The sequence below is a fragment of the Etheostoma cragini genome, chromosome 7, assembly GCF_013103735.1.
Source record: "Etheostoma cragini isolate CJK2018 chromosome 7, CSU_Ecrag_1.0, whole genome shotgun sequence".
Classification (NCBI taxonomy): domain Eukaryota; kingdom Metazoa; phylum Chordata; class Actinopteri; order Perciformes; family Percidae; genus Etheostoma; species Etheostoma cragini.
In genome coordinates, this window is record NC_048413.1 from 23,452,785 (window position 1) to 23,468,320 (window position 15,536).

General features: G+C 41.5%; 1 protein-coding gene across 2 annotated transcripts in view; it reads left to right on the forward strand.

Moving 5' to 3' along the window:
• plxna1a (plexin A1a) overlaps positions 1–15,536 on the forward strand; it is a 239,102-nt gene that overhangs the window by 22,312 nt on the left and 201,254 nt on the right. For both annotated transcript variants that reach the window (XM_034875903.1, XM_034875904.1), the window contains exon 2: positions 12,659–14,057. In XM_034875903.1, coding sequence (XP_034731794.1) covers positions 12,873–14,057 — 1,185 coding nt within the window. In that variant the 5' untranslated portion in view covers positions 12,659–12,872. The remainder of the gene's footprint in view (positions 1–12,658; positions 14,058–15,536) is intronic.

Below are 15,536 nucleotides of genomic sequence, written 5' to 3' on the forward strand. Positions count from 1 at the left end.
TATTGAAATTTGAAACTTCCACATCATTGCATTCTGTTTTTATTCACAATTTGTACAGTGTCCCAACTTTTTTGGAATTGGGTTTGTACAAGACTAGAGGAATATACTGTATGTTTTAACATTCAACATTCAAACATTCAATTTCCCTGGTTGGGAGGGTGAAAAAGTTCAAAGATGAAAATCTACTGTAAGCGCAAGCTACAAGTACCTCAAATCAACCAATCATATCTTAGTCTTGTCTCATGCTACATTCAAATCAGAACTTCATCAGGCAACGAAAGCAGTATCCATGACTGCACATCGACTGAAGAGTAATCAGAATTCACTTTTATTGTTGTCAAGAAATGTGTACGTTTCCATTCTGTTTCCACTTCAATGGCTTTCATGCGTTGCCTCCCATGATTCCTCAAGTTTGTCATCCTGCCAAAAAAAAAAAATAGCCTCGCAACCAACCTGTGAAGAGCTTTTCTCTTCTATTACCACGGGAATGCCCTCTGAGAGCATTTTGTAAATATTAGTGCTACTACTAATGAAACAAATGTATTCACACTGGTGTGAAATCTAATCAAAATGTCACACTGGGATCAATTCATGTTAAGAGCTTCTCCGTCTCACCGAGAAAGCCACTGTGTGAGATTAGCTTATTTGCAGCATTATCATTGTAAACTCACTGCTGTAAATGTTATTCCGATGTGGAGAATATATTGTAGAGACACGCTTCTAAATGTCAGTATTGATACTGTAAAGTATATTTGCACTACCGTTTTCACACCAGAGATTAACTCGGAAAGCCTTTTGCTGTGGCGCGCTGATTACTACAACGTTCAGCTGACAAGCAGGATAATTAGTGCTTTATTGGATTAATTGATCACAGAACATCAATTTTGATAATCAATTAACTGTTTTCAGTCACTTATTAGGTAAAACCAGAAAAATGTCCTGCTTTTCTCCATTTGACGGCAAATTGAATATGTTTAGGTTCCAAATTTAGACGAGCTCTTCCTCCATCTGATCAGCAGTGTGCACTCTAATAAGCACATTCATTTATATTAAAGATGCAAATGTAGCCTTTACAGGGAGATTGATATGCTGTGACTTTATCAGGGTCTTCCGTTCATTAGCCCAGTGTAATTGTGTTAGCGGTGTTGCTGGCAGGGCTAAAAGAAAATATCTGTGTGTAAAGGTCACATCAGAGCAGAGATGACATACGGATAGATGACACACGCACACACACACACACATTTGCAGATATCCTAGCATCCACACACACAATTTACATCTCCAGCCCAACATAGACACCCTGTCTCACTCTCAAATGCAAGATAAGACAGCTTTGGCTGAGAGTGTGTGTTTGGATATCTCCTCTTACCCTAAGGTATGCATATGTGTTCATGATTGCATATGTGTGTGTAGGTCTGTGTAGGTGTGTGAGGGGCTGATTTAAGTGGCAGTGTTTTTATCAAGTGTGATATTCTGCTGTAAGCTTGGCATCTGCAATGTAGAGCAGTTCAAATCTGAACACAATTCAATTTTATTTTTAGTGTCAAATCATAACAGACGCTAGTTATCTCAGTACACTTTCAAGATAGAGTAGAGCTAGACCCAACTATAATATACAGGGACCCAATGATAGGAGGAAAAACACAGACATCATACACATATATTTTTGCTTTCAGTACCACATTTTCTGACAATCAATTGCAGATAATCGTCCATTAATCCGCCTATAAATTATAGAAAAAAAGATGCTCCTAAGAACTCCAGAACCTGCCTGAGAACCTAGTTTTCTTCATTATCCAAGCTGTCCACTGATACTTGTTTAGGGACCAAGCAGTGTGATTAAACACTACCCTCTGAAAGGGGACCGTGTGTCCCACATACAGGCCTGAACCCTTCTCGAACAAAAGATGAGGCTTTGATTGTAACTCTGAAATCTTTAACAGTCATCCATGACAAAAGGGGGTTCAAAATAGTCAAAAGTCTTAAAAACTACAGATGCTGTAGTTCACACCTTCAACAACTCCTTCAAATTCCCCCCATTGGTTGGGGACCCTGAACGCTGCAGTGGCCTGGGACCGGGTGACACCCAACAGTCTGTACGTCCATGGGTACAATGCTGGAAGGAAGTGCCTATAGAACATTTGGGATACTTTTTAATGGCGCCAACTTAAATGTAAACAAATGGGGCTACAGTTGTAGCCCACAGCGTGACTCACTGGAATCCATGGCAACCTTTTTATAAAAAATTATAATTCCTGTTTGCATCTCACAAAGCATGATAGGAACTGTTGTTTCCAAACAGAGCTTTCTTGATTTTGTCTCAGTAGGGGTCCACAATGTCTACTGCAGGCTGCAGGGAATGAGCAGTAACAGGTATATCTGGCAGGCAGACTACTTCACCAAGCAGCTTGATTTTTGTCAAACTATAAATGACCTTCAAATGGTGGCTGGTGAGCTGCCAGAGCGGCAGATGGAGTTGACAATTACGAGAATTTTCTCTTGTAGTTCTACTTCAAAGCCAATAGGCTTTCATTGTGATTATCTGAGAGCCTGACTATCTACTACTTTACCTATAGGCCAGCAAGCCTGTCATCATTGGGGATTTATATTTGCTAATAATATGTTGTATTCAAGTTAAAACTTTTTGGAAATTTTTGGAGAAACGTTAAAAACATTAACAATAATTTGGAGGCCCCCCTGCATTGACTCTGAGACCCTGTTGAAGATCCCTGTTCTAAAGGAAACAACTAAGAACAATAACTGAGACAATATAAGTGTTTCTTTAGAGGGGGATAATCCATAACAATAAACACAAATACATCATTTGGTTGGTTTTAAAGTCTAAATTTGATCTTTTTTTCACTGTAGCTGTGTTGAGTGTTATAATATCTGTGCTGCATCATGTTACACTCTGCTTCCCGTCAATCACCCGACACCTACAGGAGGAAATGAAAGGCTCCAGAAAACAATCTCTTAAAAACATGTCGCCCCACAAACTTTGCTTTTTCCTTCTGGAAAAATGAACCCTATCATCAGGGGGTTATCTGGGCTTTGACTTGGAGACTACATTTTCAACAGAAAGCTTGTGTGTTTAAACAATGTAGGCATTTTTCTGTGCAGGGCAGATCCAGTGTTTTTGGAGCTTATTAAGGACTTAAAGACAGGATGTCTCAGTCTTGGTGCTTGCTCCCCCTCTGTGTTCAACTTTTGCCATGAAATTTGTACATTATTGTAACCATTGTGCCCAGAGGACAAAAAAAAATGGAATTGGAGTAAATTAATCCAGTCAATTATCTCAACATTTACCTGAGGATTGGCACAAACCTTTTGCCCATTCATGGTTGCCCTTTTGGATAAATGCCTCAAAATTCAATGTAGACATTAATGCCCCCGTCAGGATCATTTGTAACAACTTTAGCATTTAGTTCAAGTGTTTTTAAGGTTAAACATTAAAGTTGCCTCAGTACAGCCTTACAGCACTGCTAGCACAACTGTTTCTTGTTTTTTGTCTCTCAAGTAGGGATCAGCCAATACTGATTCATCAAGGCCGGTACCGATACCAATTATTAGTAGTTAATCAACCTGATAACAGGTATTGGGACCAATATGCATTTACAGTGAAAATCTTTAAGTCAAAATTAACATTTTGGAATGTTAAAAACTCCAACACAAAACGATGTTTAAATGCTTTAAAGTCATAGTGCGTATTTCTGTCTCGTCCATGACCGATTGTAAGTAATCACAAAACAGTTGGCGCATCCACATGACGCAAGCCTTTCCAGATTGCGCACCACCCCCACCTCTCCTCCTCTGAACAGGTAATTATCTTCACTCGATTTTCTGCACGTGAAAGTCGCCGGACGACAGCAGTTTTAAATAGGTTTGTATCCATTCATTTGGCAATTGGCTTGACCATTCCTTAATATAAAAAAAAAAAAGTTAAACATTAACGCTTTAAGCAATTATTTATTGAATTTAAAACTTTAAAGATAGTACCATTGACTGTAAAATTAGTGGACAGAGCATGTGTGACTTAACCCACTGGTTTTTGGAGATCTGCTCTCCGTCGTCGAGTTTGTCGTAACGGGTGCAGCCCTCCTGGTTGAGGATGGGACGATTTTAGACGAGAGGGAAGGGTGAGTAGTGAGACACTTCCAATCCTCAAATGCTCAACTTCCACTGGCAATCACATCATAGCCACGTCCTTAAAACACCCTCTGCTACATTCGATTTTAAAATCAAAGAGACCATAATAAAAAAAACTTAAAACCTCTGTAATTAATTAACTTTATCAGTTATCAGGAAAATAGAACGCAGAAACAGAATCTGCAAACTGCCAAAAAAAAGGGGCTATAAAATATACATAATCCACGCAGTCCTCCAACCTCATGGAGGGGAAAAACCAAATCACTGAAGTACCCTTATTAGCTAGTAATTGGCAAGTAATGAAAACAAGTGAATGTTAAAACTGTATTAACGTAACATCATGGAGGGAAAGGTACAGAATGTGCAGATAAATGGCTAAAGTATACAACTGTGGTATATGGATGGGTCTGTATGAGCTTGTGTGTACCGGCTCATATATTTAACACTTCAATATTCTTTATGATTACCATTTTTCATGTAAATACATCTTGTCTCCTAGCAACTAATTCAGTAGATTCTGATTTAAGGAGAGCCTGATCATTAAGCCAGCTCCGCTCAGTCTCGTGCAGAACAGGCGTCACCAAATCAGCCTGTATACGTCCCCGCCCTCTTAATTGAGACTGCACATTTGTACTAACAGCCCCAGTTTATGGCCAGTGTTTCAACACCACTGTGACAATAAAACCGGTTTCTATTGCAGCACAAATATCAAGTCTCTCGACCAAGATAGATGGTGATATTCTTCACGCCTCCAGATTTAAAACTACAGTATGCACTTAGTTTCCCATCTGCCTCCACACAGGACTCTCCTCCTTTGTCCCTGTGTCCGTGTTTCTGTACTGTGTGCCTTTTTTTTTGTATATATACTGATCCCAATGCAGCAGTTTTCCTGAATGAATGAATGGGTCTGCAGTTTGTTTTTGTTTTGTCTTTCTCTCCATCTCTCCATCCTTCATTGCTCTCCCCCTCTCATTTTCTTGAACTGCAAAATTGCCGTTCTGCGGTTGGGAACCAGCTTTGATTATCTACGCCAAATTCTCTGATAAAGAACTGTTTCTAGGCCTTTTCAAGCACTTACGGGCCATCTAAAATGGCTTTCGCTGTAGGGTCCCCTCTTTGGAGGCTACACACACACACACACACACACACACACACACACACACACACACACACACACACACACACACACTTTATTGCAGTGAGTTCAACACCCATCATGGGAATGACCCAACTGCTGAGTAATTTCTCTTTTTTTAAGGTTTATCAGTACACACACACACACACACACACACACACACACCAAACACAAACACACACACACATTCCTACAAGCTCACAGCATCTGTTATAATGCTTTCACCGCTGTTGGACAATTGGCGTACATCTGCATGTCCATGTGTTGACAGGAAATCTCGGTGTATTTGTATAAAAGGGACTCTCCTCCCGGGAAAAAGGACAGCGTGTGTCGTCTGTTCAGACCCTTTAATGGTTAATTAAGTGCTTATAGGGAGAGGATTTTGGTGGATGGATAGACTTACTAAGTACAGACCTTACCCCCCCACCCCCCTTGCTTCCAGTCCTAATGCTGCGCTAAGCTAATCGTCTCCCAGACTTTGCTTCCTGTTTACTAAACAGACATGAATGTGGTTTCAATCTTGTCATCTAACTCGGAAAAAGAGTGATTGTGCACATTTCTCAAAATGCCGACTTGTTCCTTTAACCATAGGGGATAGATCAAACTAGTCTCATTAAGATCCTTTTTTAGAACAGCCATATAGGTAGTTTGAGAAGTAATCTACAGTACGTTGCTGTTGGGTTTGACTTGTTGGTTTAAAGGTAAAGGTTGACAAAAGAGGGAATTCTTTTACACTATGTGGGAGATTGTGTCAATAATTATGTGTCTTTTCATCAAATACACTTTTCTCTTTCTAAAGGAGGGGTGGGAGGATTGTTTCCCCCCTCCATCCCACCCACTTTTGAGTATTCCTTTTACACACAGGAATACTGTTCTTCTCACTGCTAACTTCAATGTTGTCCTGGGTGGCAGTAAGGAGACATCTGTTTCCTCTCCTACACAAGTTGAACATCAGCAACATATCAATACCAGCCAGAGACAAGCCATACCCGGAGAGTAGTGTGCCAATAGGTTTGGCCTATCCTCCGATTGTTGGAGCTATGAAAAAAAAACTACTCATTTGAGCATTCATGGTGCTGTTTTGTTTGTTTCTACTTGTGGGAGAGTAGTTTGGAGAGCTGCTCTGTCTCTGCCCTCCACCCTTTTAGAAGGAAATACTAGAAAAGATGTGGGAAAACACTCACACACACACGCACATCAGGTACCAGTTAATGGAGCAGACTATTTGTAGAACAAAGAGGTCGCGGTACACTCATAAACTCTATGGACCGGAGTTGCTATTGACATTTCTGCAGATAAAGAATCCAAACAAAAGCAATCAACTTTTCAACAACCCTGATAAAATGTTAATTATATTTTGTTGCGGTGGAGTAGATTGGAGTGCTTCTGCACTCTTCTATTGGATGACATGGTCGAGAGACAGAGAAACACAAGCCGGATTGATGACACATATAATAATATTTCATATTTATACTGTTTTCTTTTTGCATTTTTGAAAGGTTATCTACTGAAATGGTTCGGTTTTTTGGCTAAATGTACACTATTTTCAGGAGAGATTTCAGAACATTAAAGACATTGTTGTCAAAGAGCAAAGTCTTCTTTGAGGTGTCAGGTTGCTCTGACCGCTTATAGCCTTATAATAGGTGGTTTAAGTGAGAGGCCTGACTCACTTTTTTCTTTAATTGGCAAAACTCTCACTACATTGCTGCAACTATTATCATCCTCTCCACCTACATGTACTGTATATAACTAATAGCAAGTGCTTCCCTTAATGGGAGTGTGGCTGGCCCAGTGAGAGTACCAATCCACACAGCGGAGAGGCAGATTGAGGTAATCCAATTACACCAAAATAGAAAGGAAAACTCATGTGATTTGTCTGTTACAGAGCTCAGAAACAAGCAGTTGTAAGGGTGTGACTTTATCTGAAAAATCTTTAAATCCCTTCCACTCTGGAGAGCTTGAAGACAGGGTGTGTGTATTGTGGGGGAGACTCAGTCAGATTGAGAATGATTAAGGCTCAACCACTCAGCTCTGTTCAGTGTAGATTTGTACCGCACTGTCTGAATGAGTGATTGCTGAGCTGCACCTGAAAAGGAAAGTAAAAGTGTGTGTAAATGTATCAGTCGGTGCACATGCATGTGTTTGTATTTGTTTTGCTGTTTGCATTTCCATGCATACGGATGTGTATCTGGGTGGGTTTGTCTGCGTGTGCATGTCTCATGTGTTTTACAGGTGTATATACGCTTTACATTTATTTGCACGTTGCTACAAGGGGTGGAACAGTACACAGAAATAAAGGTTTGGATCATACCTCGGTTCAGACATCACGGTTTTGTACGAGTTCAGTACAATGGATGGAAAGCAAAACAAAAATGAAGAAGGCAATTTTCTTCATTGTTTGTCTCAGGTTGTACCACCTAGTGTCATACATTCTCTTCCCTAAGCTAGCTGCAACAGCCTGAAGTGTGTAAAGTTAGATGTTAACTGTAAACAAGAAGTACCCTACATTCTCTCCAGGCTCCAACTGTAACTTGTGAAGAAAATAAGACAATTAGCTATAAAACTGAAAATACAGCCTCTCTGTTCCCTGCAAAGCCAAACTAAAATCCCTGATTAATGCCACGTTATCACGTCGCCCTGCCGCGATGCTGGAAACGGTTTGGGGCCGCGATAATGGAAACTTCTACCACTCTCTCACCTGTACTACGGTTACAGACTGGGAAACTAAAGTTTTTCCAAACTAATTGAAGAGGCCGGCGGGTCCTCTCTTTGTTTTTCTTAGTTTTTTTCAAAAGAGATTTATTAAAGTTTTTTTTACAAAATACAGTTTATTAACAGTTGGCATACATTAGAGAGCAAAGAAAAAACAGCAAACAATTATGAGATGTTGGGCTAGTGAAGTGCATGTAGAAGCCTACAGTGCATGTCGTAAAGTGTATAGATTATAAAGTGCAAAACATCACAAGTTGAGAATGTCCCAAGGAGCAAGCTGTTTTTTGTCTAGAGATCTTCTTCTTAGCTTGAGTTAATAAATAAATAAAATATGTGGCAGCCACCGTGTGCCGTAAACTTCTGCCTAAAATTCTGGTGTTGTGGCAGCAAAATAGACAAATAGTACAGGAAGAAATTACACCTTGATCAACTTTTGGTACCAAGTAACTTTTTTCACTTGCTGATGCATGTGTAAATACAAAGCTGGATTCAGGATATTTTTTTAAACTGGATATTTGCTACAGTTTGTATTTCTTTTTTTTTTCCTTTCAACTTAACCAAGTTCCACATCCTCTCCCTTCCCCCCTGTCTTATCTATCTGGTAAAAGCGATGGGACGAGGGTGTGAGTCGACTACAGTCTGCAGCATTAACACTTGTCAATATTCCGTCTTTTGAAAAATGGATTCCAAATAGAAATCTCCTCACGTTCAAGTGTCCGCCTCCTGCCCCCCTTCTCAATTCTCCTTCTCCCCTGTCCTCATTTGACCTGCACTGAAACTTTAACTTTGCTACCATCTGTTGCAACAAGCATGAAATGAGTTGATCAGATCAAATTTTGCATGCTTACTTTGAGATGTCTGTTATCTTGTATCTATAGCATTTGCAAAGTATTTCAAATTCAGCATTGGTGACATCCAGGTTCATTTGCCAGCGGTGTTCTCCTGCTCTGCTTTTGTTGGCCAATTGCAGCACATCTTGGGGTGTTACTGCCGCCTGTAAATCAGTAGAAAAATGAGAAACCATTGGCAAGGCTGTGTATCACGTCACCGTGCATGTGAGTCATTGTGGGCGTGCACGAGATAAAGAAAATGTGAACTCACTCATCGAAACAACATCTACTAGAATTGAACAAAAAGTCCACAGTAAGTCCCTTACCAGACATGTTTCAAAGTATGCAAAAATACTCCGCTATAACTCATATTCTGTTTAACATTGTTTTTCCACAAAACCCTGGGTTAGGCGGCTCTGCTCTTTAGGTTTTTGGGATTCTTTTCTGGCTGTTTTTAATATTAGAAAGAGATTGCCTCCGCAAACTACGTACCAAATTGAGCTTTCCCAGGGTATGTTTGCATCTCAGCTTTTAGGCAAGTGCACAGACGCCCTCCCCCCTCAGTAGAAGAGTGTGGAGGAATATCCCTCCCTAGTGACAAACTTTGCACAGATACAGTATAGTCAGGTTCAGACATTTCAGAGGACTTAAAGCGCCCATATGATGCTCATTTTCAGGTTCATAAAAGAATTTTGATGTTGTACCAGAACAGGTTTACACGGTTTCATTTTCAGAAAACACCATATTTTTGTAGTACTGCACATTGATACAGATGATGTTTTCATCCTGTGTGTTTAGGTCTCTGTTTTAACTACGGAGTGAGACATCTCACTTCTTTACTATCTTTGTTTGGAGAATCACATCCGCTGGCTAGCTGCTGGGAAACTAGCTGGGAAACTTCTTCTAAACGAGGACGCATTTGTGGAATACCGGTAGAACAGGGACATTTAAGTAGTTAAACTACGGTTAGCCACCTCTTCTCGCCTAGTTACGTAGAAAGCCATGCAGATTTTGAACAGCTCACCTGGAGATTGAAGGCAGAGGGTATTCAAAAACCTGTATCTCACTCAAAACAGCATGGATGTCTTTTTCCCCAAATGTGTATGGGTGTGGAAGCACTAGAGACACAGAATAACAACATAAAACCTTAGTTTTTCATAATATGGCCACTTTAAAAACACCTCTTTTGAGTAGAGGGGATCTTTAAGTAGTCACAAGATGAAGAGGTTTTAGAGATGAAAAACTATTGCATTCATGTGGCTTAATTACTAGATTAGTACTTTCCCCTTGCACTGTGTCTGTGTGCAACACAGCTCATACTTCTGATCATGTGTAGAGCCTATGGGGCTCACATCGTATAATCAACAGTCTGCGAGGCACTCACTGTTGAGCTGGATGCAGACTCTGCCCTAAGAACCCAGCTCAAGGCAGAAGAAAATTCAATACACATTTATTTTTTGAAGCTGATGAATTCTTCATGTATGCACTTCTTGTTTAGACATGGAGTTGTAAACTGACTGTGCATGCGGCAAACACGGTTAAAGTTCAAATAACTTAAACTTTTAGCACAAGGTATAAAATAGTTGGAACTTTTAGTTTAAGGTGTGAATCCAGAGCGGTGTTACATAGAGTAATCAGTGGTTTTAACTGTGGCTGCTGATTATTTGTAGAAAGCCAAACTACAGTACAATTACATTCTTTTATCAACAGGGTCCTACTGTGAGTGCACGTGAAGTTTCCAGCTCATGACCCCAACATTCTCTCGCCGCTCCACTTTATCTTGAAAAAAATGGCAAGGGGATAAATGTAAATGTTTACCCTGTTTGTAAAGTTAGGCTACTACTACATGGGATTTGTCTACATACAGTTTATGTAAGGGCCAATGTGTGTGTGTGTGTGTGTGTTTGTTTTAGTAGTTATACAGTAAGATTGAATGGATGCAGGATGCACAGACGCACACACGCACATAGACACAACGTGGGCTTGGATGTGAGCTCCATGCTAAAGAAGTGGTGTGTATAAATTTGCCTAAGTGTTTGGCCAAGGTCTGCGGCTGTGTGTGCAATCGATGTGCCAACAGCAATAAATCAGCGCGGGACAGACCTGAGCGTCTCTACAGCTTCATCTAATGTGGCAGGTGGGCTTTAGGATGGCCCTGACACACACACACACACACACACACACACACACACACACACACACACACACACACACACACACACACACACACACAGAAGTGGAAGTAGGCTTGAGTTTTCACAATTAACAATCTCTTTATCCATAGACTTAACTATTTTTCCCTGTTTAATTTAATTCAGACATTGAAGAAAAACTAAATCAGAATGTTTGCTTCTGGGCTTACCGACCAGTAGAGGTGGATCAGTTTTTTCCCCCCTTTATTAGATAGTGCCGCTGGATAGACACGAAGAGGGAGAGAAAGAGAGGGGATGACACACAGGAAAGGGCTGCAGGTCGGATTTGAAGCAGGGCTTCTTCCAAGGACTGAGCCTACATGAAGCACACACCCTTACTGGGCGAGGCCCCCCCGAGGTGGATCAGTTGAGTCAAAACAAAATCACACGCTGATGATAATAATTGCAATGGTGTGAAGTTTAAGCATGTGGAGCAGCCATGTTGCTTTTGCAGTGGCGTAGTCTGATGTAATGAAGTGGGTATATTGTACTGTATATAGGCTATATATTGGCCAGAATCTGTTTTGGGGGGAGGGGCGTCCTCCCTGTGAAACGTTCTGAGCATCAACATCTTAATTTCCTGTATTCTGATACACTTTTATGCACCAATTAACTTCCTTCAGCCTATGTAAAGAAGGAAACACGGGTAAGAATTCAAAATATATCAGAATTATAATGGAAAGTATGTTGTTGAGTGTCATTGGCCATTTTTAAGTGTGTACTTACTGCGTATACCTGCGTATTGCTTAGACTACACCACTGTGCTTTTTCACTTAAACCACCAAGGCTTACCTGTACGTGCATTTAGGGATAGGACCCAGCCCCTAGATACCTGGACAAGCCGAATTGGTGGATGGAAAATAAAGACCTCCTTTTCTTTTTTCTTCACATTTTCACCCCGTAGTTTTCACTTACAGCAATCTTTTCCACCATCTCCACTGCCTTTTAAATTGAACTAGTTTGAAGGCAAAAAGCTTTCTCGTTTCTCTCCCTCTTAGTGTCTCTCCCGTTAAATCGTGTTGGACCAGTCCTCTCTCTTTCTCCCCTTTTCTTTTTTAGAAGTTTGTATTTCTCTGCTCTGTTGCTCTGTTGTTAATATACCATAGGATTCTTCCTGCAGACCTTGTTGTAATTTATGGATGTGTACCTGTTATCACCATGCTGCACATCAGTGTCCCGGCCTGTGTGTGATTCTGTAAGAGTGTGTGTAGTTCTCCTTCTTCATGTGTGTTGTATGCACATGCTGATCAAAATGACATATCTCACCGGCTTGCACACTTGTCTCACAGGTTAAATTTTTGTGTGTATGTATTTCTGTGGGCATGTGTACACTTTGTCTGCTGCATCCTTTAATACCTCCAGACAATCGATACAGAGAGGAGCGATGTTTGGCCCTGTCTTCTTTTAAAAGATGAACTCCACAGAGCTGTGCGAGCCAAGAGACGAGAAGTCAATAAAACAAAGCCGATAGTGCCCTCATTTGTTTTTTGTTTTTTTGGTCTGAGTCTGTGGGCGAATATTTAGTGTCTTGTCATTTCAATACAAACAAATTAATCCTTTTTGTCAGATCTTTGGAAGTGCAAAACACAAGTCTGCAAACGTATTGACATCTTTTTGCTAAGATTTTGTTTGTTCTTTCTCAGGGCTGGTGGCGGATGAGGCTAAGGATCAGGCGAGGAGGTCATAAAAACAACAACGGAGAAAGGAGGAAAAAGAGAACGAGGAAGTCGATTGCTTGGAAACTCATCCTTTATACCCCGCAGTCCTAAAAGGCACTGACTGAACCTGTAGAGGATTACACACTCCAAGATACACACCAACACCCACTCGCTCTCACCTTCCCCTCTCCTTACCGCCATGTCCTCCCACCTCAACCAACCTCTTCTCATCCTTCCCGTCCTCTTCCTTCTCCTCTCCCTGTCCACGAGCTCCACATCCTCTCCTTTCTCCTCGTCCTCCACCTCCTCCCTCCTCTCCTTCTTCCCACCGGAAGGAGGCCTCACACATCTGGTGGTTCACAACAAAACGGGCGAGGTCTACCTGGGTGCTGTCAACTGGATCTACAAGCTGTCCAGCAACCTGACCAAGCTTCGAAGCCATGTTACTGGCCCAGTCACAGACAACCCTCGCTGTTACCCTCCACCCGGTGTCCAGTCCTGCCCCCACGAGCTGGTGCAGACCTCTAACGTAAATAAACTCCTGCTACTTGATGCTGCCCACAACCGCTTAATTGCCTGTGGGAGTACTTCCCAGGGAATATGCCAGTTCCTTCGTCTGGATGATTTGTTCAAGCTCGGTGAGCCCCACCACCGCAAAGAGCATTATCTATCCAGTGTTGCTGAGGCAGCAACCATGTCAGGTGTCGTGATCTCCCCGGATCTTTTCGGCGGAGGTGGGAAACTCTTTGTCGGCACTCCCATTGATGGGAAATCTGAGTACTTCCCGACGCTGTCGAGCCGCAAGTTGATGTCCAACGAGGAGAACGCTGACATGTTCAGCTTCGTCTACCAGGATGAGTTTGTCTCCTCGCAGCTGAAGATTCCCTCAGACACGCTCTCCAAGTTCCCGGCGTTTGACATCTACTACATCTACGGCTTCAACAGTGAGCAGTTTGTGTATTATCTGACCTTACAGCTCGACACCCAGCTCACGTCGCCAGATGCTAGCAGCGAACAGTTCTTCACCTCTAAAATCGTCCGCCTGTGCGTTGACGATCCAAAGTTCTACTCCTATGTTGAATTCCCCATCGGCTGCACCAAGGACGGAGTGGAGTACCGCTTGGTTCAGGATGCTTACTTGGCCCGGCCAGGAACCCGTTTGGCACGTTCGCTTGGTATTTCAGAGCATGAGGAGGTTCTGTTTACTGTATTCGCCCAGGGTCAGAAGAATAGAGCCAAGCCGCCCAAGGAGTCGGCTTTGTGTCTGTTCACAATGAGACGGATAAAGGAGAAGATTAAAGAGAGGATTCAGTCGTGCTACAGAGGAGAGGGGAAACTCTCCCTGCCCTGGCTGCTCAACAAGGAGCTGGCCTGCATCAACTCGGTGAGTGTTTGAGGCTCCCAGAAGGGGTTTTTGTAATCATCACTAGTCATGAAAATGATGTTGTTCCTGATTGTTTTGGCTTGTGGTTGTGTTTGCATGTGTTCCTTTTTATAATTGAAAACAAAGATTAGGCTACATCCCTTTAAGTTTCAAGCACAGCTTCTGGTTCCCGTAATAAGGTTGGTTTGGACAGCTTGTTTTTACCTTGAAACTTGCCAAAAGCCTTTTAGTGGCCATGGGTTTAGGGTGTGTATGTTCTTCAGCATTTACTCTATAAGTTCAGTTTGGCTGTGAGAAATGGCCTGAATATGCACTATGTGGTTCTCAGAGAACTGCTGGGCAATTTCTCAGTAGTTAGAACAGAATTGAAGCCAAGATATATGGGAAAATGTTTGGGGTGAATTCCAATATTAGTTTAATGTTGAGCTGAAATTTCCGGAAATTGAATACAGTTACAGCCCGTACTCTCACCGCCAAAGCCCAAATCTCCACCCTGGAGCATGGTAGGTCACCAAAACTTTAAACTGCCTGTGCATCTATTTAACTTTCCTTGGGTAACCTGGAAATGGAAAGTATGAATCTCAACAAATTCCTTAATGCAACAAAGTTAATTTTTCCATTCTGGTTTGGGCCAAAGCAACCAAAGTGTAGGTGTGATTGCACAATTAGTGGCACATGGAATAAATGTTGTTGCTCCAAATCCACCATAACAGAGGGAGTATTTCTCCTAAGAGTATGAGTAAAAAGAATCACATAAGTACATAATATATGTATCTGGAATGTAGTAAATTAACATTTGGTTGTTAAGTACTGCAGATGGCAATATCTTACCACAAAAATATCATACATGAACAATATATTGTAAAAATGTATCCACAGACTCATTCAGCCTGAGGACAGCTGTCCACTAGTCTCTATTTATTTTTTTTTAGGAATAATGTATACCTCCCACAGGTTGTGGGTGGCTTGTCTTTCCTTTTCCTCATAAGATGAGCTGACCTAGGAGTGCCAAAGAAACATTGTGTTCGTGTGTGTGTCACCCACATGTAACACACAGACAGACAGACAGACAGACAGACAGACAGACAGACAGACAGACAGACAGACACACACAGCCCTGTATGCTCATAAATAATTCACCTGGTCTCACCTTCTGTTATTTAGTTGGTGCTCTATAACAACCTGCCATAAATCTCTGGACTTTTCTCTCTCTTTCTCTCTCTCCCGTTTTCTCTCTCTGTGCTGTTTCAATTTCTCTTCCTCTTTCACTCAAGCCCCATTCTTTGCATAAAGATTTCTTTCATTTTGCTAACCCCATTCTCCGTCTGCTCCTTCTTTTATCTGCTTTTTACTTATGTTGCTTCTCTCAATTTCCCTTCCCCAACTTCTCTCCCTCACCTTTTTCTTTGCCTTTCATTTTTAACCTTTAACCTCATTTTTACATTCTTTCTCCTCTTCAGCTTCTTCTCTGTTGTCCTC